Source organism: Maylandia zebra, linkage group LG2 (genome assembly GCF_041146795.1).
Source record: "Maylandia zebra isolate NMK-2024a linkage group LG2, Mzebra_GT3a, whole genome shotgun sequence".
NCBI lineage: Eukaryota > Metazoa > Chordata > Actinopteri > Cichliformes > Cichlidae > Maylandia > Maylandia zebra.
The window spans coordinates 17,024,044-17,046,682 of NC_135168.1; the positions used below are offsets into that span (position 1 = coordinate 17,024,044).

At 39.1% G+C, this 22,639-nt stretch overlaps 1 protein-coding gene across 1 annotated transcript; it reads left to right on the top strand.

Annotated features, from left to right (window-relative positions):
* Window positions 1-3,751: 3,751 nt before the first annotated feature.
* Window positions 3,752-14,943, top strand: qdpra (quinoid dihydropteridine reductase a). The gene is made up of 7 exons (XM_004553653.5): window positions 3,752-3,958; window positions 4,043-4,135; window positions 4,950-5,046; window positions 5,817-5,957; window positions 9,637-9,745; window positions 11,758-11,841; window positions 13,740-14,943. Exons 1-7 carry the CDS (start codon window positions 3,875-3,877, stop codon window positions 13,840-13,842), a joined length of 711 nt encoding a protein of 236 aa, XP_004553710.1. The 5' UTR covers window positions 3,752-3,874; the 3' UTR covers window positions 13,843-14,943.
* The last annotated feature ends 7,696 nt before the right edge of the window (window positions 14,944-22,639 follow it).

Below are 22,639 nucleotides of genomic sequence, written 5' to 3' on the forward strand. Positions count from 1 at the left end.
CCACAGTTTAGATGTGAGGAAATCTTTAGGAACAGAGCTGTGGATTGTTGCAGAAAGTAATGCACATTGTCACGCACAGTGGGGATTGTTTTATTTCCACTGCGGACTTTTCAGAGCACTACAAGTTGATTAAGTTATCTATACAGAATAGATCAAATGAAATATTAAGCAGTACTGGGCACAGCTGAAAACACGAGAATGAAGCAGCATGATTAAAATCTTCTACTGCCGCTAACGTTATTTTCCCCCTAAAACAATGGTACTGTATAATACAAACATTAGAGGCTTGTACAATGAGGCTTAGAATTAGTTTAATTCCAGGTTTTTCCCATCAAAAAGGTATTTTGCTGCATATTTGGCATAGATGATAAAAATAAAAGTAGCTACTATGATGTCACATATTGCTTACTGAAATCCTGCTGTGAAACAGATGTGAAGAGGGAAGAGTGGAGCTCACTGAGAACGTAGAGACAATTCACGCCCATCTGGCAGTTACTTATCAATCACAAGGTAGGCCCACCCTGAAGCATGATCTCCTTTATTGTCATTCTGGATTCTAATGGAGACCATAATGCACATAATGAACATCATGCTGTATTTAAAAAGTCTCAGGAAAATGAGCTGAGTGCTGTTTTTTTCTATAGACTTCTACACAATCAGACTTCTTTTTAAAACATAGAGGTCTCATCCAGGTTTAAGGCAGCGGTGATGTCACTCCTGAGACCTGGATGTTAAGTCTATCTGTTATGTACAGCCTGCTCCAGAACAGTTTACATCCAAGATGGTGGATCAAAGAGTATAAATGAAGTGTCTCCTGAGGAGTAGAAAGTGCTATACAGACATTAAAGTGCTTTATAATTTTAGCACACTGCCTAAACATTTAGAATTTCTCTAGCCAACATCAATGGGGGATGCAGATTCTAAGCAGGGGGAACCTTATTCCTTACTTATTTTTTTCCTGCTGACTCCAAGCTATGTCAGAGCTATTTCTTTGCTCTCTAACGCTCTATGACATAAATCTAAAAATGGGGGCATAAAGCCTGGTATGCAACTTGCTGACCCTATGTTAGATTTGCAAGAAAGCTTGTTTATTTTTTTTGAGTTATTTCTGATGATATATTTGTTCTGTTCTTAAAACCAACAGGATTGTGGCTGACTGAATGGTGCTAAAATGAACGTATACACCATAACAGAGCATCTAAGTAATATAACAGGCACTGGAAAAGAATCAAAAGGTAAACATTAAAGATTATGTTACTTACACATTGTTGCCAGCTTTGGCCAATTACCATATGTTGCTAACGCAGGACTTTAACACCACTGTGTTAAGGCAATTACAACACCTACTGTGTTGTAATTGCCTGGTAGTCATTAAGTTAAGGCAGATAACATAAAAGACACTGTGGGTATATTAAACTTGCTTAGTAGTTCAGGCCCAAGGACAGACATCATTAAAGTTTAAAAGAAAAAGTTGCCATTTCATTCATTTTGGAGTTCAATTCTTATTCAGTTTTATTTATACAGCGCCCAATCACAACACCAGTCGCCTCAAGGCACAAGAGTTCTGGTCTTATTTGTCTTCCCAGTGCCGTAGTTTTTCCCCAACTCCTGTCCTTGCTCTGAAACTAGCAGCCTATCAGTTATCATCTCTCCTCTCTGGACAAGCACCACCACTGCCCCAATAAACCCCATTCTGCAACAGCAGTTGCTGCTGTTGTCATTACTGTGTCCACTTCATGCCATGAGATACCAAGCTGCTGACAAATACTCAACCTGGCACAGGTTCCTTTGATGCAGCTCTAATTCTGTTTGTTTGTCGAATGTTGGGAAGCTGCAGGATTTCTTTTTCAGGTCTGAACTAACCAGATACTGGGTCATAATTATCATGTGTTCTTTTGTATCAGCCAGCTATTGAACTTGGTCAGCCTCACTGACTCCCATCACCCACACAGTTTCTCCTCATCTCACATTGGAGGAGATGTGTGGGTGTGCATGTTTGTTTTAATATATTTTCTCTGGAGAGAGGAAGACAGGCAGGAAAGGAAGGTGTAATTCGTTTGTTTGCAACACTGGAAAGGTGTGTATTTGCTTCTCTAACCCTCTTTTTCCTGTGTGTGTGTGTGTGTGTGTGTGTGTGTGTGTGTGTGTGTGTGTGTGTGTGTGTGTGTGTGTGTGTGTGTGTGTGTGTGTGTGTGTGTGTGTGTGTGTGTGTGTGTGTGTGTGTCTTCACACACACACCTATGTCAGACTAGACAAACCAAGCACTTATTCCCAGTAGCAGAGGTGTGTGTCATATCCAGGTGAGGTGACAGATCGGGGCTTCACTACAGTGACAAGGAAGCTAGGGCCATCTTGTTTGTATAATTCATGAGAGGCAGGGATGTCTCGTTGGCATGCCGCTTTGGCTCAGCACAGGCAGCACAGCAGCAACTAATGGAAAGACAGAGCTCAGTCCTATGTTGTAAACCTTGTAGCCTTATAGCAGCACCTAGTGCTCACTATATAAAATTAAATGGTTTAAGAGATCTGCAACATTTGCAAGTTTTTTTCTATTATACAATTTAGTGAAAATGATGCTATTTTTTTTTTCAAATGCAAAATATAAAAACATCAGCCTTTAATTGTTTCTCCCCCTTGTAACGTATCTGAAATTACTGCATTAATTTTATACAGAAAATGGAAATTACCAAAATTTTAGCATTATAGGTGAATTCACGCAGAACTGCATTACTGCACACTAGGCTTGCCTGTAATATATTCATGTATGATAAAACTCAGTAGACATTTACTTTTCCTTAATGAAAACCTATTCTCAGAGCAGCCTGGGCTATTAGATTACTTAAGCACTTGTCATTTAAAAACATCTTTGTGTCCATTATAGCTTTTGGGCACTGACATTTTCAAGCTTCAGACAAGATGAATCACTCTGTCCAACTAAGATTTTGCTATGAAGATAAAGATTAAGATGTGTATTTTTTTTCTTTTCTTTTTTTTTTACAAATAATCCAAACCATCTAACAACATTTTCACTTTTAACCTTGTGTGATAGACAAACTGTAGAAAAGACTTTTAAAAGTGGTTTTTGAAGCCTTGGGTTTGGTATTTTGGCCATCTACTTTTTTCAAACCAGACGTGAACATTTTTCTACAATAAAACTCAAACAATGAGACTTGAAAGTAAAATCCCATTCATATTCTCCATAGGGATTTTGGTTAAGGGCACCAATGTTGCGACTATCTAGCGTAGACTCACTATGAGCTATGAAATTTTGAAATAATGCTATGTGTGCCTGTATAGTAAAAAAACAAAGTCTTTATGTTTTTACCCTTTTCTGAACAAAAACATGTTTTATTTACACACAATGTCAAGGACAACAGCTATTCTGTTCTACCTTTTATGGCTTGCCATGTACATGTAAATAGTTTTATTGGTTACTAAGAACAGAGCTTTTGAAAATCAAATTAGCAGAGAGTTACCAGGTACAGTTTCCTATCCTTGGAGGACAAACTTTTACCTGTAACATAAGCATGTTATTTTTTAAAGTCATTATTATTATTAAGTTTTCTATACTCCTTTTCAGTGTATTGGCATTGACCACGTGCTTTTTATTGCTGTAAAGTTTGGCTGTGGGAATTGACTCGCTCTCCAGTGCCTATTTCAAGAACTGCAATTTTTGGTTTCAGCTCTCAGCTTGTTTCGCTTCAGGATTCACTTTGGAGTGGGTGATTTCCTACAGTCGTTGAACGCAGCATTAGTTCAACCAACTTGTTGCTCATTCAGAGAAACGCCTCCTATTCCTCCTCCTTCTGCTCTTCTAAGCTCAATCCCTGCAGCTCTCTCGCTCTCACTCCTGACGGGTAACTGGAGCGTGAACATGGCTGCTAACCGGGTGATCATTTACGGTGGGAGAGGCGCTCTGGGCTCAAAGTGTGTCGAGTATTTCAAATCTAAAGGATGGGTGAGTGGTGACAGCTAACGCTAGCATGCTAGCACTGATAAACGGTGAGCTAACTATATTTCTCTTTCTCTGTGCACTAAATAGTGGGTCGCCAGCATCGACATGGTTGCAAATGAAGAGGCTAATGAAAACGTGATCGTGAAGATGACGGAGTCTTTCACCGAGCAAGCAGGACAGGTGCTCTGCAGATCTTTCTGACTCATCAGTGCAAAAACTGAAGCGTTAACAGACAGGAGTAGGGCTGTTACTGCGACAGCTAAAGTCAGACTTTTCATATGACTTTGGTATAACTCTAATGACATTTGTTTGTTGTTTTTTAAATTTATTATTGTTATTTTTATTATTATTACAACTATTTGCATTGTTCAGTAATAGTAGAGTTGCTAAAATGTGTGTAAGCTAATGCTGCGTTCAGGTCAACTGAGAAAGTGGGGATTTCGGTTTTTGTAGTAGAGAGGTTATGATAGAGTCCGATTACTGTGATGATTTTTTTTTTCTTATTTGTTTAGGCAGCATTAATGGTTATCTAAACTGTACTTCTTTTTCTTGAACCCCTTAGTAGCTTTTATAGTTCAAATCTGTTCATTGAGAGCGTCTAAGGGTAGAGAGGTATAAAAACCCAAGGTAGGTAAAACTATTAAAGCTGATCTGAGCGGTCTTATTTGACACACAGAAATATATTTATCATTTGATGCATCTCTTTTTGCCCATTTTATGTGACCTTGATAAAAATCGGTAGCATCCTTTCTCTCTGTATAATTGCTTTTGGTAAGATATTTTTTGCACTTTATAAAATGAAAAGTGTGTTTTTAGAAATCTAACAGTACACTGACTGAGTGAGGATAATTTCTACAGCTATCCTCCTTTGTTTGTTTACCAGAACAAACACTCTCCAGCTGATGCTTAGTTGACATTTAAATGCCATTCAGCTCGTGCGTCTGCCCAGTGGCTTTATGTCATTGTGTTAGCAGTTAGCTCTCATTTTGTGCAGGTGACGGCAGATGTGGCCCAGTTGCTAGGGGAACAGAAAGTGGATGCCATCTTGTGCGCGGCGGGAGGATGGGCGGGAGGAAACTGTAGTTCCAAAGGTCAGAGTTCAACCTTTTTTTTTTTTTTTTATTATTTGTTTTGGTGTTAATAATCAGCCAGCTTTCCTGCAGTCTCCCATGCATAATTGTGAACTTGAAAACAATTTGCTTTGTAATTAAATAAAGTCTAAGGGATATTTGTGATTAGACTTTTTCTTGAATCTCATTTACTTAGAAGTGTTTAAATCTTGTTCTGCGGGGCCAAAAGCTTGCCAGATTTTTGTTCTGCCAGTTAGCTTTTTGGTATTTATTCCATAGCTGTACCTGGCAGCAAAGGGAAAGCAGCAGTTCTCTTGAAGTGCCAGAATTGATGTGCACTGTCCAGCTAATAAGAATTTTGTGGTTGCCGCAAATTCAGCCATTTCAAACATTTGGAGGACAAGGCACTCGCTTTCTGGCAAAGATGAAAAGGCTGGCATTATTGAAGCTACTCAAAACAGCTGGTCTACCCGGCTCAGATTAACAACTTAGTGTATTAAATCTTTACAAATACCAGTGTTTATAAACAGCAATTCGCCATTTAATAGATGAGTTACGTGCCAGCAATGATTTTTGGCAATGAAGGGTTATCAGGCAGTCTGGTAAGACTTCAGGACGTTTCTGGTCCAAGTCAAGAAATAATCTGACACAGTAATCCTGTAAAAATGGTAATTTGATCTTTTTTAATCAAGTTTTTGTACAGATCAAACAAACCTTTTAGAGGTACTCGTAGCTTTCGGCACTGCTTTGAAGAGCCAGTCTAAGATGTTGTTCTCTGTATTCTCCTACAGACTTGTACAAAAATAGTGATTTGATGTGGAAACAGAGCGTGTGGACCTCAACCATCTCCAGCCACCTTGCTGCCTTGCACCTAAAAACAGGTGGACTGCTGACTCTGGCTGGAGCTAAAGCAGCCCAGTCAGGCACTGGAGGTGAGGCACACAGTTTTTGTTGCGTGTTTACTGTTCTCATCATAGCGAACTGATGGCCCGCTCCTCAGGGTTACAGACTTTGACCAGGGTAATTGACACACTGATCAGAGGCGCACCTGCTCACAGCAGTGTGTGCGATTGGGGGCGAAATGTGTCGATAACATTGATCCAAGAAGCAAGACAGAATCGCTGATGAGCTCTGCGGCAGCAGTGGTGCTCACTGGTTAGTGAGTCTGTTTCACAAACAAAAAGTAATTGGTTTGATTGCCAAAACAGCATGTTTGTCTACTATAAACCTTCCCCTGTATTGTTGAGCAATCGACTCAACCGTGACCTGCTTAATCGTTTTAAGATATCTGGGGCAAGAGTGAATAAATAAAAAAATAAGGTTAATGAAAGTAGATAAATTAGACCAAAAGTAAATTTAAATTTAATTTTTTCCAAAAAAATGGGAAATGGGTGTAGCGATTTATTGAAATGTGCAAATTTGGATTAATCGCTCCATACAACATGTTTTCACTGCAGTTTTTTTTGTAATCTGGCAAACCTTAGCTGTTTCTCGCCATTTGCCTTCCTTCACGAATAATATCTTCTTGACATCCAGCCTTCTACTGAAACAATTTCTCATGAGGCTTCAGTGAGGAGTAGATGGATTCATTGAAGGGCTAGATGCATTCTTCAGTTCCTGTGTCAGGTTTTTCAGGGATTTTTTTTTTCCTGCTTCTTAACGATATGACTGTCAGACCCTGTTCAGATGCTGTAGGTAGTATTTAAGATGTACCACTCCTGTGTTTTGGTTAATAGTTCTTCAGCATTCATCTTGTTGGTGCAAAATCACATTTTATATCTGTGAAACTGTGATATCTTTGGCTTTGTTTTTGTATATTAAATTAATGAAATTAGAACAAATTAAGTTTGTTTTTTGCGACAGGGTGCTAGGAACAAAGTGTCTAAAATTAACGATTTTATGCCTAAGTGTTTATTTACATACTAGAACAGGCCGTCCATGGGGTTGTTTAATACTCAGCCACTTAAACAACCAATTAAGACAGAGTCCAAAGAAATCACTTTATTCAACTTAATTAATTAAAGTCTACATCTATGATTAATTGGTATAGTCAAATACTTTGTTAGTTGCAGCCTTGTTACCATGTGATACTGGTCCAGCTCTTCAGCTCATGTAGTGTCCATAAAGGCTTAAATCCAGGGCCATGTGATTTGTAAAAACCCCTCCTGTGACCAAGCTGGCCATGTGATGGGCTATGATCCAATTCTACAGCTACACAAAGCCCTGGCTCAGCAGCCCACACAGAGCCGAAGAGCTCATTGGCTGCCGGCTTAGGAAGACAGTGACTCAGCAGTTGTTGGTCCTCACACAATGTCCCCATGCAGTGTTCTAACTTATCAGACTAAAGCATTTTAGTTGTTCTCTGTAGTGCAAGCACTTAGGTAGAGCTCTGCATAGTAAACATGTGGGGAAAAAAATCTTCAAATTCTAAATAAACACAAGGCAATAACAAGTACCAAATGTTAAGAAATGTAACAAACTGGTTTAAGAGGCACCTACACTCATCCTTTTTTTTTTTTTTTTTTTTTTTTTTTTGAGTGCTTTGATCAAACAAGATGAGTGGAGAGTTAATAAGCCAAATCCAGATCATCTATGAAGAGGAAACAGGAAAGGATATTAGGATGAGTAATTGTACTGACTTTGACTTTGTTGTTGTTCATCAAAGTTTAATGGATGAAAAGGCTGTTAAATGCTGCAGGTGTGTGAGCTAACAGACCAAATGAAGGGAATCGTTTAATACACTGAAAATGTACGTTGATTTTGGGTTGGCCAAATGTTTAAAGTAGTTAAAAGTTTTTGTCATACTCGTTGTCTTTCAGAGGGATTTACGATGCAGCAGATTTTACAAACCCAGGCTTTCTTTGTGTTTGCTGTCTTGACAAAACCTAAAACCCAGTCAGAGATAACGGGCATGACCCTCATAACAGGGACCACAAAAAAATATGCATTTTCTGCATCATCTACATGAAAATTCCCTTTTTGTACATTTCCAGTTTGTGTAGTTTGCATTTCTGTAACTTTACTTTAGAGCTTCATTTTGGTGGTGTTAGTAAGGTCCAACATGTGTAAAGTGTTTTCCTTCAGTAAAGAATATATACTGCATTTGGGGCAAGTTGTGAAAAGAAACTAAAAATGTGGCACTTTCGGCCAATTTCAACCCAAAACTTGGTAAAAAAAAAAAACCTGCTCACGACTTGGTTCTGTGTTCAGCGTAAGTTACCAAAGTTGGGTTTAGGCTCAACATACCCCAGTAGCACATCAATCTTGTTTCTTAGCTTCTTTCTCTGAGGAGCAAACCCAATTTACTAGAAATCTGAAAGAAAAAACAAAAAGCCAGCAGGTGAAGAAAAGGTTGGAAATTTTATGACTGCCCTTTTTGAGAATTTGACCCCACAGTTAAGCTTAAGAGCAGAGTTTGAACCCCAGACAGTTCAAAAGGAATGCAGAGCTCTTTGCTTGGCCTCGTGAAATTTTCATGGTTTGTGATTATCCTCCCAGATATGCAACTTGTAGCCTTTTAAATTCCTTGGAGAACTCCATTCTGGCCTCATTTAACATTCACTAGATGATAAGTCAGTAGTCAAACCAGTCTCTCATACAGAACAGAGATGAAGACACTATGAAGAGACTTCCAGTGGATGCAGTGGTAATCCTAGAGTCAGTATATAACTGGAAAAACCTTAGTTGGCACCTATTGCATTTGTTTTTCTGCAACCAGTTGCAGCTGCTGTTAGATAGAATCACTAAATTATCAGCATGAGATTTGGAGTTTAATCATTTGGTAACTATTGAGTGTGTCTGTTACAAGACTAAATAATTAAGCTTAGTTATTGAAGAATAAAGCAGATGAGAGAGGTGATCAGCATGATGGCGCAGCGGTTATCAAACGTCTAATGCAAACTATAACAACTCAAAATTGCAAATTCGCAACATGTTTTGGAACTATTATATTGCAGATAATAATGTGGGTCTGCATAGTGTAAATTCTATTTTTTCCCTTCTTTCCAAAATGTTTTCAGGTGAATGTATATGTATTCATGCAACAGAGCCAGAAATCAGATTTTTGTTTTTTAATGATGGGCTGAACATGTCTGGTTGTCTAAATTCGCATTCTAATCTGGTCAGTATACAGTGAGTGGATGCATTTGCAAGACTGGTATTCCTTACTAGTGTTTGCTCTTGCAGGAAAAACAAAAGCTTGAGAGCAAAGTCATGCCACCACCCCTCGTTTCTATTGGTTGGGGATTTATAAGCCTCTCATAAGATCATTTAGGGGGAAGAGACGCTTACTGTTTCCAGATGCTGAAGAGTCAGAAAATTCGTTCTCCCAGGCTGGGCTCATGTACAGATTCAGTATGCAAGTAAGCAGACTGTCAAGCCTTAAGTCGATATTAACATTTACAAACCATGTAAAAGACAGGGAAGCATTTGAAAGTCTCAAGATGTTCCTCACATAGATTCACAGACGTCTGGTCTGTCCACTTGACCCCTCTCAACAAATCAGTACCGTCCACTTTCTGTGTAACGATTATATTGTGTTGTGCGTTGCCTTTTGCAAGCTGAATTTTCTCCAGGATACTAAAATAATAATGTTTCCACTGCAACCCCCAGGCATGATAGGATATGGCATGGCCAAAGCAGCCGTCCACCAGCTGTGTCAGAGTCTCGCAGCAAAAAACAGTGGGATGCCTGCCGACACTGCTGCTGTCGCTATACTACCGTGAGTACTGAAATAAAACACAATCAAGGTGTACAAAAGCAGCTCTAGCATGTGCTGTCCTTAAAGGAACAATCAACAAAAAGTCTTCTCTGCTAGATTAAAACTAGAAAAGTCTATTGCTCTCTTCTCACCCTCAGATTAGATTAGTTGTATTTACAGCAGATACAACTGGAAAGCCAGACTTACAGGAAACAAAGTTATCAGTATTGAATAATTAAAAGCAGTCCTTACCAACTTTCATCCCCAGTCTGTTTTTCAAAGATTTTAAAACTTAGTCGAGATGATCCTGAGCACACTTTATGTGTAAAATCTCTGGTTTATCCCTGCTAGCAAAAAGCAACAAACTGAAGCTAATAGAATTTAATAGCTTTATATGGCCTAGCATGATTTTATTAACCTTTTAAAATAAGAAGCTACAATAGTTTTTAATATATTTTTAAGCTTTTTTGACTGTACAATTCACACAAATGTGTTTTCCTCAAAACACAAGTTGCTCTTTTTATTATGAGAAAACAAGTGGCTTTAATTATATTATACAGTTACTGTTCATTACTGTGTGTAGTGAGTTTGTAATTAGAATTTAAATGGAAATGAAAAGGGAAACGTGGCTCCCTGGGTTTTACTCAGAAATAAATCTTACACTTGCATGTCTTACATGTCTTCTTTTTCCACACTGGGTTTTACCAAGGAATTGTCTGCAGGTGCCTCTGCACTCCTGTTCGTCCTGCTGACATGGACTAACCTTTCAGATCCCACCTGAATTGTTTTTATGGGGTAAAAATAGTTGATTTTATGGTAACACAGAAACCCCTAGATTTCCTGTATTAGCAAAAGCATGTACTGTATGTTATGACAAAAAAGTTTTTTTTTTTCCTTGGATAGTGTGCTGGTGTTCCGCTTGCAGGGTAATACTGTATATTGCTTCTTCTAGTGTGTTTTTAATATTTTTAGGGAACAGATTTGTCTCTAATCCATATCCAGCAGCAGACTTTTATTAATAAAACAGGACTGACAAACCGGTAGGATGAATTCAAGTCATTTTTTTGTGCTACAGACGCAGGTTTAAAAATGTGTTCTGTATTCACCATAACATAAAAGTCATGTATAGAGCTGCTTTAAATACACCAGCACGGCAAGCAGTCGGTGAAAGGACTGAAGATGAAAGCTATAAAATTAGCTGTGCCACGTATTCTTTGTTATGTTGGATAGATAAGTACGAGGTGAGGATAAGATGCAGGAATAAAAGATGAATAAGGGTGCCCGTTCCACGCGGTGGATCTGCACATGAATGCTTTAGATGAATGACACACAGCTGTATTTGCATCATTGCGCTCTCTCATTAGTTATTGGATATAAAAGCAGCTTTTGCACTGTCATCATGAGAAGAAAGAAATGTCTTGTTAGGGGGTGTATCCACCCCTCGCGCTCTGTTTGGCTGCATTTTCCTCCAGTATGGGGCCAGGCTGCCTCTCCAGCATTCTGTCACATCTGTTTAACATTAGCCCCATGACTTGCATTTCTGCTGCATGCAGGTCTCTGATGCTGTGGCACCACCATATAGTAACCCGAACATTTCTGCAAAGCACAGTATAGAATAAAAATGTTGTTTACCCATTGTATGGCTTTTGCAGGAATACACAGTCTGACAATACAGGATTGCCCTGGCAGATGATAACACGCCCAATGCAAATGTCCTCACTCAAGCACATAAACTGCAAGCCTTATTGTCTGAGCGATGGCTGTTTCAAGTTTAAAATAAGCCTCCTGTGCCTTTTGCCATAATTCCTAAACATTTTTTTTCTTTAAGCTGAATGTTGATGTCTAACTTATACGGAATAATCGATTTTCCTGTAAAATGCAGTTTTAGTATGCTTATAAAATGACTTCAACCCCTCAGAAACTGCATGTGATATATAGTATGTGTGGAGATGCTGCAGTCTGCACACTCTGCTTCCTCTGTGCTGCTCAGACGCAGCTACTCACCCTGATTGTCATCTGGCTTCATTTGGCAGCGTTACCTTGGATACGCCGATGAACAGGAAGTTCATGCCTAAAGCAGATTTCAGTACCTGGACACCGCTGGAGTATATTGCAGAGTGAGTGCCAAAGCAGTCTTTTTCTCTTCTTTGTTTTTATTTAGATTGGGGGTGTGTGTATATGTTTTTATCAATTTTCAAATGGTGAAATGTTCAAGATGTTCAGTTTTATAGGAGCCCTATTATGCAAAATTCCAACTGCACTCTATTAGGGCATTCACATTTTAAATTAATATACTTCTTAAATGCTTTGATATCGTTCAACTGCTGTACAGCTCCTCTGCGTGTTTCTGTTCACAACGGCCCCCCTGCTGACTCTCAATTGTTCACACTGTTATTAAGATGGTGTGGGCAAAGAAACAGAATTTCTTTCTGATTGTTCAGCATTGGACTAAGAAGCTCTTTGATTCTCAGGGACTGACACCGTAATCGTCACGTTTACCTTTGATGCTTGGGATCACAGAAACACTTCCAGCTATCAAACTACGTTACATTAAAGTGACTGGAAATACCTGAGGATGTCTAATTATGCACAAGAATGAGGAGGCATGAACACAGAATACAAAGTGTTTTGCAAGTAGCTGCTTAAAAAATCTGTTAGGACAGATTTGTTTTGTTTATATGTATATTATGTATTCTGACATCTTCATGAACTGGAATTGGTTTCTTTTGAGGATCTGAAGGTTTGGCTGCATATGAATATCATTAACCCAAAAAGAAATAAAATTTAAAATATAGAATTGCACCACAAGATGGCAAAATAGACTTTTTCTGGGGGGTTTTAAACAGCAATGAGACAATTAAACTTCTATTAACAAATAGAACTTTGAGCTACATGAGCCACTCTGCCTTTACTTAAAGCTTTGATAAATTTGTTAATTTCTTTTAATCCTTGGTGTACAACTGAATGAATGCTTTGGCTTTGGCTTTGGCTTTGGCTGCGTTTATGTCTGTGTCGGCCAGTGAAGATTAGATGGGATTTGATCCACTTTGATAATCCCGTAGGAAACAGATGAGGGTCTGGAGACAGAAATAGAAACAGTCTATGTGACCCGAAATTAATGAAGGTGGCGGTTAGTTTGTTTTAGCACCTATTGTTATTCTGTGCTTACCTTTCTGGCCACTGTTCATCTATTAAACCAAACTGATTTCCAGTATAAGCTATTTTTACTTAGATTTTATGTTACTGTTTTAAGTTAACAGACTAGCTCACGTGGTATTTGAAGGCATCTTTGGTGTTGAGTTATCGGTTTATTTAACTAAAAAAAACCCCACAAATTTAGGTATGCTGATCAGTTATTTGGCGTGTAACGGGGGATAAACGGAAAGAGTTGTAAATGTATGCAAAGAATAAGGTTACAACTACAGACAGTATATTAAAGAAAAATATAGCTTTGACATCGACCACTGATCAGCGATATCCTGTAATGAAGCTCTAAGCTGACTGTTTTCAACATAAGATGCACATGTATTGAGCGAGTGGCAGATCTGAGTGAGAAACTAACTCTGTGACCATTGCGTTGTATTTAACTGCAGTTAACAGTAGGGCTGCCACGATTAGTCGACTAGTCACGATTACGTCGACTATCAAAATAATCGTTTGTGGCAGCCCTAGTTAACAGTACCATTTTAGGCTGTGAATTTGCAGTCATAGAGCAGGATGTCGCCCAGGGAATAAAACCAGCCCACCAGAGGGAAAGCAAAAGAGAACTGACGCTGCCAGCATCTTATAAAACAATCAGGGGAATATGATTGAGGTGTGGCTCATCTTCCAGACACATCTGTGCCTCCTTGACTCCAACAAATAAACTGGAAAAAGCAAACACACTTACTAAGAACCAAAAGGTTCAGCACATTGTACATATATAATATATATAAGAATGAACATGAAAAGGTATTGAAGGTTTTATTCAACTACTCAAAAAGTTCTTCCTCCTTTCTTTTTTTTCCCTCCTCAGAATGTTCTTCAGCTGGGCCACCGGGGTGAACCGACCATCTTCAGGAAGCCTCATGGAGCTAGTGACCTCCGGAGGCGAAACCCAGGCTGTTGCTGCTCAGTAGAGGACAGAGCAGGTGGGGGGTGGGGGTTAGTAGGGAGGAAGCGATAAAGATGGATGGAAACGGATACAGAGGCTTGAGGAGAGAAGGGTGAGAGATAGATGGAAGGAGTGATGAGGTGTAGAGGTGAAGAACAGAGCTGGAGACAGAGAGGAGCTAAATAAAATGGGTAGGTGGAGCAGAGATGACCAGATGGGTTTGTTTTGGAGGAGGGGGGCTTTCTTTGCAAATACAGCCTCACAGCGCCATCTAGCTGTCAATCATTGTAACTATCTGACTGTAACAGCCAATCCAACTTTGTTCAATCTCTAGTAACTGAAATATTCTTCACGGATGGACCATCAAGGTTTACCTAGCATATTTGATTTAATCTCACTGAACAGTGATGTGAAATTGTGGTAACTGAACATTCAGAGTAAACAGTGTTATAAATATTTTAGGCTTATTTCATCGGATGCAAACAAGAGGTAATAAAATATACTAATGTAGCTTTAAACTCAAACTAAAGTGATGTCCTTCCATTTCATTGTCATAACATTTTTAATACGGGTAATTGCTGAAAATTAATGAGCAGTGGCTTATCTACCCTGTGGTTTTTTGTTTTTTACCACATTTTAAAGTTCATTCTTCTGAAAAGCACATTGGAAACTTCATAATCACCTACATTAGCCATAGCAGTTCCCTCTAAAATGTAACATGTGACAGTGACCCGTGAAATGTGTGAGCTCCGTAGACCTTTTTAGTTTCCACTGTTTAGGTCCTCTACCACTGCGGAAACTCAGTCAAAGAAAGCCGCTGTCTTCTCTCAAACAGACAATAACGCTTTAAAGTGGAGTGGCCTTATTTGTTTTTTGTATGTAGCTATCAAGTCAAAGTGTCCTTGCCATCTGCAGTATGAAAAAGGTGCTCTGTTCCTGTTGTGGGTTTTCTGAGTCATGTGTTGTAACTGTCAATATTCACATTAAATCAATCCAAAAAAAATTGTCATCCTGTTTGAAAACAGCAGTTGAAGTTTAAGATGCTTTGGTGTTTGTAAAATTATATTTGTTTTTTTTTTTTTTAAATCTAGTGAGACACAAATAATAAAGCTCATGTTGCAATAATTACAGTTGATACTGTATTTTCAGATGTGAGGCCCACTCGAGTAGTTTCACAGTAGTTTCTCTGGTTCTTTGTCTTATCAGTTACAGATATATAGACTTTCACATCCTGCCCTAAAGTCATATGTGAGTGTAACGTGTTTGGCAGAAAAGAGACAAGTTAGAGTAAAAAATTAATTTACTTGATTTCTTTCCTTCAAGTAGCTGTGGATTATTTTTTTAAGTGACATTTGGTAAGATAAGGTAAGCTATACACCACTCTTCACAGATCTGGGGAAACTCATTAGTGATAAAAGTCTAAAATAAATTGTTTGGCTTTTAATTAGTGGGGAACTTCTTAAAAAAAAAAAAAGAAGAAAAGAAGATAATAGAGTTATTGGTGTCCCTCAAACCAGTGGCACTCATGTATGGGGAATAATTGTAGCAAAGAAAATTAAAAACAATGCCCAAAAACCTTCCACTAAATGAATCTATGCAAGGCTTTCGTGGTAGGTTTAGAAAAGTACCAAAAAGCCTTTATTTTAGCGAGTGAGCATGTATCGGGCCTTCTTAGAAGTGTGCAAACACAGTGGTGAACAAACGTATTGAAATGTAACAAAAACAAAACACAAATATTGTAGAAATCTGCCAAAAACTTGTTTAAAACTAACAGTTATATTAATATGTATTATGTCATAAACCACAAACTTTATTCATTTCAAATTTGAGCCAGCATACTGAACTTCTCTGAGAAGTCAAAAATTAATCAAGGTTAACATTCAACCACTAAAATTTATTTTTCTTTTCAGGAAGTAAGAAAATAACTGCAATTTTTGCCTTTTTAGAAAAGTAAATTCATTGATTCAATTCAATTTTATTTATACGGTGCCAAATCACAACAACAGTCGCCTCAAGGCGCTTGTGATAATGATTGATAACACCAATTATATTTTAGCATGAAAAAGTGTGATTTCCATTAAAGAGCTGTTGCGTATTGGTGGAGTAACAATTACAGAAGCAGAAAAACTGACTTTATTGCCAGTGCTTTTAAGTTAGAGCAACTGTGTCATAAACATTACACTGGGACATGTGGTCTAATAAATTTGCACTGTACCAACTTCCAAGGTGGATTCCTTCTTATTATTATTCATATACATATTAAAAGCAGGATTATAAGTCCTTCACTACCCTGTTCACTAAAATTCTAAGGCAGAAATCAAATCTCATGGTTATATGAGGACAATTCTTGCTCTCCTTTTACATGCAGGACTCTTGTCTTCAAATAAATAAGTGAACATAAAATTGATCAATGTATAAAGTCTGATCAAGTCTTTAGTGTCAGGATCAATTCGCAGTTTTAGATTTCTCATTTGTCATTTGAATTATGAATTATTTGCCACAGAGATGCCCACTAGATGGTGCTGTTAAATAAAGAGTCCCACTGCTTTACTGCCACTCTTGTGTTTTTCAGTGGAAGTCATATTAATCAAACGGATGAGTTAACACCCAGAGCTGAATATGCAGTGCCATGCATACACAGTATAAAAATAACTTACAGAAGGACCCTTTAGCATTCACTCTCCTGCGCACAACTGATTTCTGAGCATCCAGGCCTTTCACCTTGGCAAATGCAAATCTCTACAACAGTGACATCTGGGAAGGCATCAATTTAAAACTTGGATTATGGCAAATAGATTATTTTACAGCCCCATTCCTCTTAGCGCAAAATGTTGTTGTTCAACCAACCCATATATTCACCCTCAGCGTGGACCAGACCAGAATGCACATAAATAGACTACGGGGCAGCTGCTGGGCCTTAGTCTTAAACTCTACTATTTCTCCCGGATGGCCACAGTTCCAGGGGACTATATGGCTGTTGACAAGCACGCTGCAATAAATCACCATGCTGAGGATTAATAGGAAAGAGCAAAGCGCCCCAGCTCACTGTAGCTGATATGTATTTATTCTAGGTGGCGTAGCAATTCATCTCACTGTGCACGGTGTGTGTCCGTGCGTGTGTGTGAGTGTTTGTGCGAGGGGCCCAAGGCGAATTCAACACGTCTATGCATACATTACCTCCCATGATGCCAGTACTATAGAGTGATTGCCCATGGGGATCGAGTCAATGTTTATCACAGAAAGCGTTTCAGCTGATCAAAGATTACCGCTGAGACAGAGCATGTTGTTCCTGTTTCAGCTGGGGCAGATAAGTTGTCACCCAGCGCTACAGGTGCTATTGTTTTGCGCAGTGTAAACCTCTGAGAACCAAATTATTTGTATGTCACAGGTGCCGCGGTGCTCTAAAGCGAATTTATCCGCGGTGCTCTTCCTCTAAGCTGCGGCGGCACGCTTTTCACATCCCATCTGATAGCGCGTGTAAATGTAGGTTGACCAATGTGATTTAAGAAAGGTCTTGTTCACATAAACAGCAAACAAATTCTAATAAGGTCAGCACGACCATACAGTGGAATGGGGCAAAGCAACGTAGTGAAATGGAAATATGCATCTTCCATCACTTTTTACTATCAGTATACAACAATTCAACTGACAGGTGAAGTAAATAATGTGCCATTACAATCCAATGTTGCGCTGGCAAATCTTTGATCCTCACATTCATGTGGGTGATACTTTGAACTATTGTTGGGAACCCAGCACACCCCTTCATGGCAACAACGCTCTCCAACAGCAGCAACCTCTCCCAGCAGGCTAAAAGCTGCTCAAGAAAACAGAGAGCCCAAGGCATTGATCCAGTTTCCAAACTCCTCAGAGCCCAGTCAGACTGAGCGTCCCTGAACACCCCTAATCTGCAGCACGCGAGGGACCTACATGACATTAGGAAGATGGTTTCGATGTTGTAGAAGAATGCACTATATCATCATCTTCTTCTGTTGCTTCTGCTTTAGGGGTTGCCACGGCAGATCATCTGCCTCCATGTTACCCTGTCCCTCGCGACCTTATCTGTCAAGCCAACCCTCTTCGTATCATTCTTCACTACATCTATGAATCTTCTTTGTGGTCTTCTTTTCTTGCCGCTTGGCAGCTCAACATTCATCAGCCTTTGTCCCAACATAACCACTATCCCTCTGCACCCATCCAAACCATCCCAGCTTCACCTCTCTAGCTTTCTCTCCAAAACTCTAAACCTCAGCTGTTCTCTAATACACTAATTTCTAATCCTGTCCCTCCCAATCACTGCCAATTAAAATCTTAACATCTTCAGTTCAGCCTCCTGTCTTTTCTCTCCTGTCAGTGCCACAGTTTCAAAATCATACATCAAAGCTGGTCTCGCTACCATCTTATAAGCCTTCCTTTTCACTCTTGCCCGTATCCTTCTGTCGCAAATCAAGTTTTTAAACATCAATGGCAGTTATTCTGGGTTAATATAACTGTAGATATCATCTGGCAATAGGATCACACCAGCCTCAAACGTCCATCTTTGAACCCAACCTTCATTTTGACCTCAACTTTACACCTGCTAAGTTTTGTGACGGCATATGCATTATTGTGAAAATAATTCACTGACAAATGAAGTCCACAGACAGCCATAAAATCATCCGCCAAAGTACTCAAAGGAAGTATTTTTCCTCCTTAATTATGAATGTCTCTATTACCACTCACTGTCCACCGTGCTTAATGCTATACTTATGTGATATTAAAAGAGGGAGAGTTTCTGTTCACCGGGAGGAAACCAGGTGCAGTTTCTTGAGACCACAATGGCTGTAGTGTGTAGTATGGAAACTGAACACTGAAAAGCTTTAATCGCCATGACTAATATAGAACCGGTATTTGTAACATGAGCAGAGACAACCTGCGTATTTGAACGGATGAAGAAAAAAATCCAGAAACCAAACTACCAACTAAATGGTCAAAAAGAAATGTGTCGGCTGAAGAGTTTCCTAAAGTGTATTACAAAAACACTGACGTTTTAATGATCACAAACAAAAATCATGCTACGTAAGCAGAACGTGTGAAGCAAGCTTTGATATCAGGAAGTTTGGCGTGAAATGAAAGGAAAGTGGGCACAATTTGTCAAATCAGCGAGTGAAATTAGTGACTGAAGTGACATCTTCTGCTCTAATATGTATTTTTGGTTATGGTTATGTATTTTAATTACAAAGAGAAATATTCAGTTCATTTGGATTAGATAATTTTAACATAATGTTATGTCTGTGTCTCAAAATAAAGAAATAAATAAGCACTAATAATAAACATAAACATAGCATTGTGGATTTATTAGTACTACAAGAATTAAATACTTACTGGTTTCATTTGTAAAGTTTATTACTTTGTTCTATTATGTGATCCAAACAGGCACACAATTTATTACCAGTTAAAACACATAATTGTCAATAGTAGGCCGAATTTTTGAGTGTTTATATTTTCTGTGTGTGAATTAAAACTTGCGTCTCAATAAATCTAATGTAGAATCTTTTAATTCCAACAAAATGCCTCTAAAAAGTCTAAATGACTGCATGCTTTGATTCATTCAAACAGGGAATAATGGTTGTGTCTGTCTCATATGCGGCTGAATTCAGGTCCACATGCTGCATATGAAACCATATAATAGATTACAGTGCTCACAGAAAACCTGTGATAGCATTAGCGTTATTGACAGCGGATTGAGGCTTTCAAGCACTGGCTGTCTCGGTGATTCAATTCATTGTGTTGAAGCAGGGAGAAGAGCAGCGTCCAGTCCTGCTTAGATGAAACCCCTCGAGGTGAATTTCCTGATTAAAGCCCCTCACTACCCATCCCCCTCCCCCAAACCCCTGCAGTCGTGTGAGCCTATCTGAGCGTTTTTGTGCCTGTGCAAGCGTGCACACCTACATGTGCTGTATGTGGGTTATATGCACATGTCTGCGTGTGTCTGTGGGTAGTGCATGTGACATAACATGTCTGCGTACGCAGTTTTTGGATACATGCCAAAGAATTGCACACGGTGTAGTGTGTGCACATGCGTGTTTGCATAGTGTATGCATGGATTTATAAGGCTAAATTCATGCATATTTGTCTTTATTGTCAACTTATTAGTGTATTTTTACATAAAAAGTGTTGCTTCTACTTTCTGTAAGGCACTAGGGCTTTTTTATGTGTTTGTGTGTTTACATGTCGCTGTACCATATGTGCCTGGGTTTGTGTGTTTTTATGTGCACTGGTTATATAAATGTGTATTTCTGTGTGTTTGCTTGTTGTAGAGGTTATGTCTGAGATGACGGGGCGCCATGTGGAAGCCATTGAGAGCTGGAGCGGCAGTGAACATGGAAGGTAAGGCCAGATGGTAGTGGTTAGTCCTTGGCTGCTCTGGGTAACCTGACCTGCAGGGGAGGACCCCTCTGCCTCACGAGGACCAGCCGCCACATGTGTTGCGTGAGAATAAGTCACCCAAAAACCAGGAAACCGCCTCGCAGCTTCCTGACTGCCTGTTCTCAGCAGTCCGGGGATGTTTTCTTTAACTGAGGATCTAAAACAACAAACTAGAAATGGGATCAGACAGAAACAGTTCAGAGACAGGATCAGGGAGGATCTAGAGGTCTGATGGCAATGTTATTAAGAGTCTGATTCATGTTTTTATCCTGTATACAGTATACCTGCATTAACCCATTATATGAGAGTCATCTTTAACAAAATACATGCAATTGTAAAGAGAACACTACAAAGTAGAACCACACCAAAATGTCTGTCTCGCAGGTTCTGGAAAGAAGTATCGTTTAGATGTATTTGTGCTACTACTGCTACATTTCACTGACAATGCAGTATTAATAATGACTAGCATAATAATATATCATATAGACATATATGATATATTCACATATATGTCACAATACATTTATATGGGTTTTTTGTATGCTTGTTTTTATGTTGTTATTTCTTATTTATTTATTTGTTTGTTTTTTCCCCCACATTTTCAACAAAGGTATTCATATACCGATCAGCCACATTATTACAACCACATGCCCACTGCTGAGTAGGTCTCTCTCGTGCACAGATCCGAGCCACCACAGTGGGACACAGAATCTCTGGTGATGTCCTAGTGGTGTCATTGGCTCACATTGAGTCCTTTGGGTTTATGGGGTCGAGGCATCCATACATCGGGCTTGTTCTTCCACATCCCATGGATCCTTGATTGGATTGGGATCTTGGGAGTCTGGAGGCCAGGTCAAAGCCTAGGGCTGGTCCTTAAGCTATTCCAGGGCAGTTTTTGCAGTGTAGATGGCCATATTGTCCTATTCGTGGGGGGGTGGGGCTACTGGCTGGGAGATCGGGGATCTGCTTGGTCTGCAGTTAGGGTGAGCGTTAAAGGAGCATCCACATGAATGCCAAGACACAGTGATTCCCAGGAGAACTGGGATTTGCAGCAGTTTTCGCTTCACCTGGTTTTGATGTTGTGGCAGTTCAGGACACTGTGCATACTGCATATGCAAAGACCAGTCTTTAAAAATAAGAGTAAGATGAAACTGCACTAAGGTTAATAAAATGAGTACAGAATAAGGAAAAAAAAATGGCAGAAAACTTAAATGCAGTGATATAATGGTATGTTTCTGGCATGGCTTTCCCACTCCAACTTTTAATTACCCCAATAAATATTCCCACAAATGCATCTTATCATACTTGGCCATATTTTTTAAGTAGAATGAGTCAGTGTTTTCTCTCAATACTCTTCACTTGGTTTTTAAGCTGTCAGTCTTTTTGTGTTACTGCATAAAGAAATTTACAATCATCCAATATATTCAGTCTGAAAAAGCTGTGTGGTACGTACTGAAGACAAATGTTGCTCGCTCTTCTAAAATCAGTGTTATAGTTTCACCCAACTTAGCCTCTAGATGGCACTAAGTCATAAGTGAACCTGAGATGTATGGCAGAATAATTAAAACGTGAGTGATAAGTTTTTGATTTAATTAAATGCCCCTCAAGCCAGTAACTCACAACATAGGGTCGACGTGGATAGAGAATTTATTTTTCAACATCAGGTCCTCTGTCTTTTAAGATCAAGGCAGCTCGAGATGGTACTCAACACCTGCTCAGTGAGAGGTGAGCCACTGCTTGAAAAATCCATGTCAATGAATAAATGATAGGCTGAATGAAGACCTGCTCCAGATATTCTTTCAATGCACACAATAATGAAATCTCTGAATTACTCAACATAAAAGCAGAAGTAATCACACACGCACGTGCACACAAACAAGCACACAGACAGGAACAACAGAAGCTTTGATTTGTGATTACTCTGAAGTTATGTGGGAACATGTTTTCCTGGCCTGTCAGCGATGTCACTTTCGTAGGAATGACAGGCTGACAGGGATGGCTTGCTTTGCACATACTTTCTGTCAAACCTCTACTTCGTATTATACTACTATTTTCTGTCTCTGAATATTTCCTGACAGTATTTGACAAATTGTATCCAACTTTCTTTTCGGAGGGCTACTGTATGTTAGGAAATCTGTATTTACAAGAGCAGAATGATCAGGATTTGGAGGCGATATTTTTGGAGACATATGGGACCGAGGAAAGTAAAACCTGCTGCTAAATCTGTACATACGCTACACGCCATTACTTGTCGTCTTAGTTTTGCTGTGTTTTATGGTTTTCTGTTCACACATGTTGCTGTTATCTGGCTCCTACATACACACCAACCTGCTGCTTTTCTTCTCCTTTTTACAATTCATCTCCGTGGGTGTCATATTAACAAAGCAAGTTTTATATAATCTTGAAACTATTTTCTA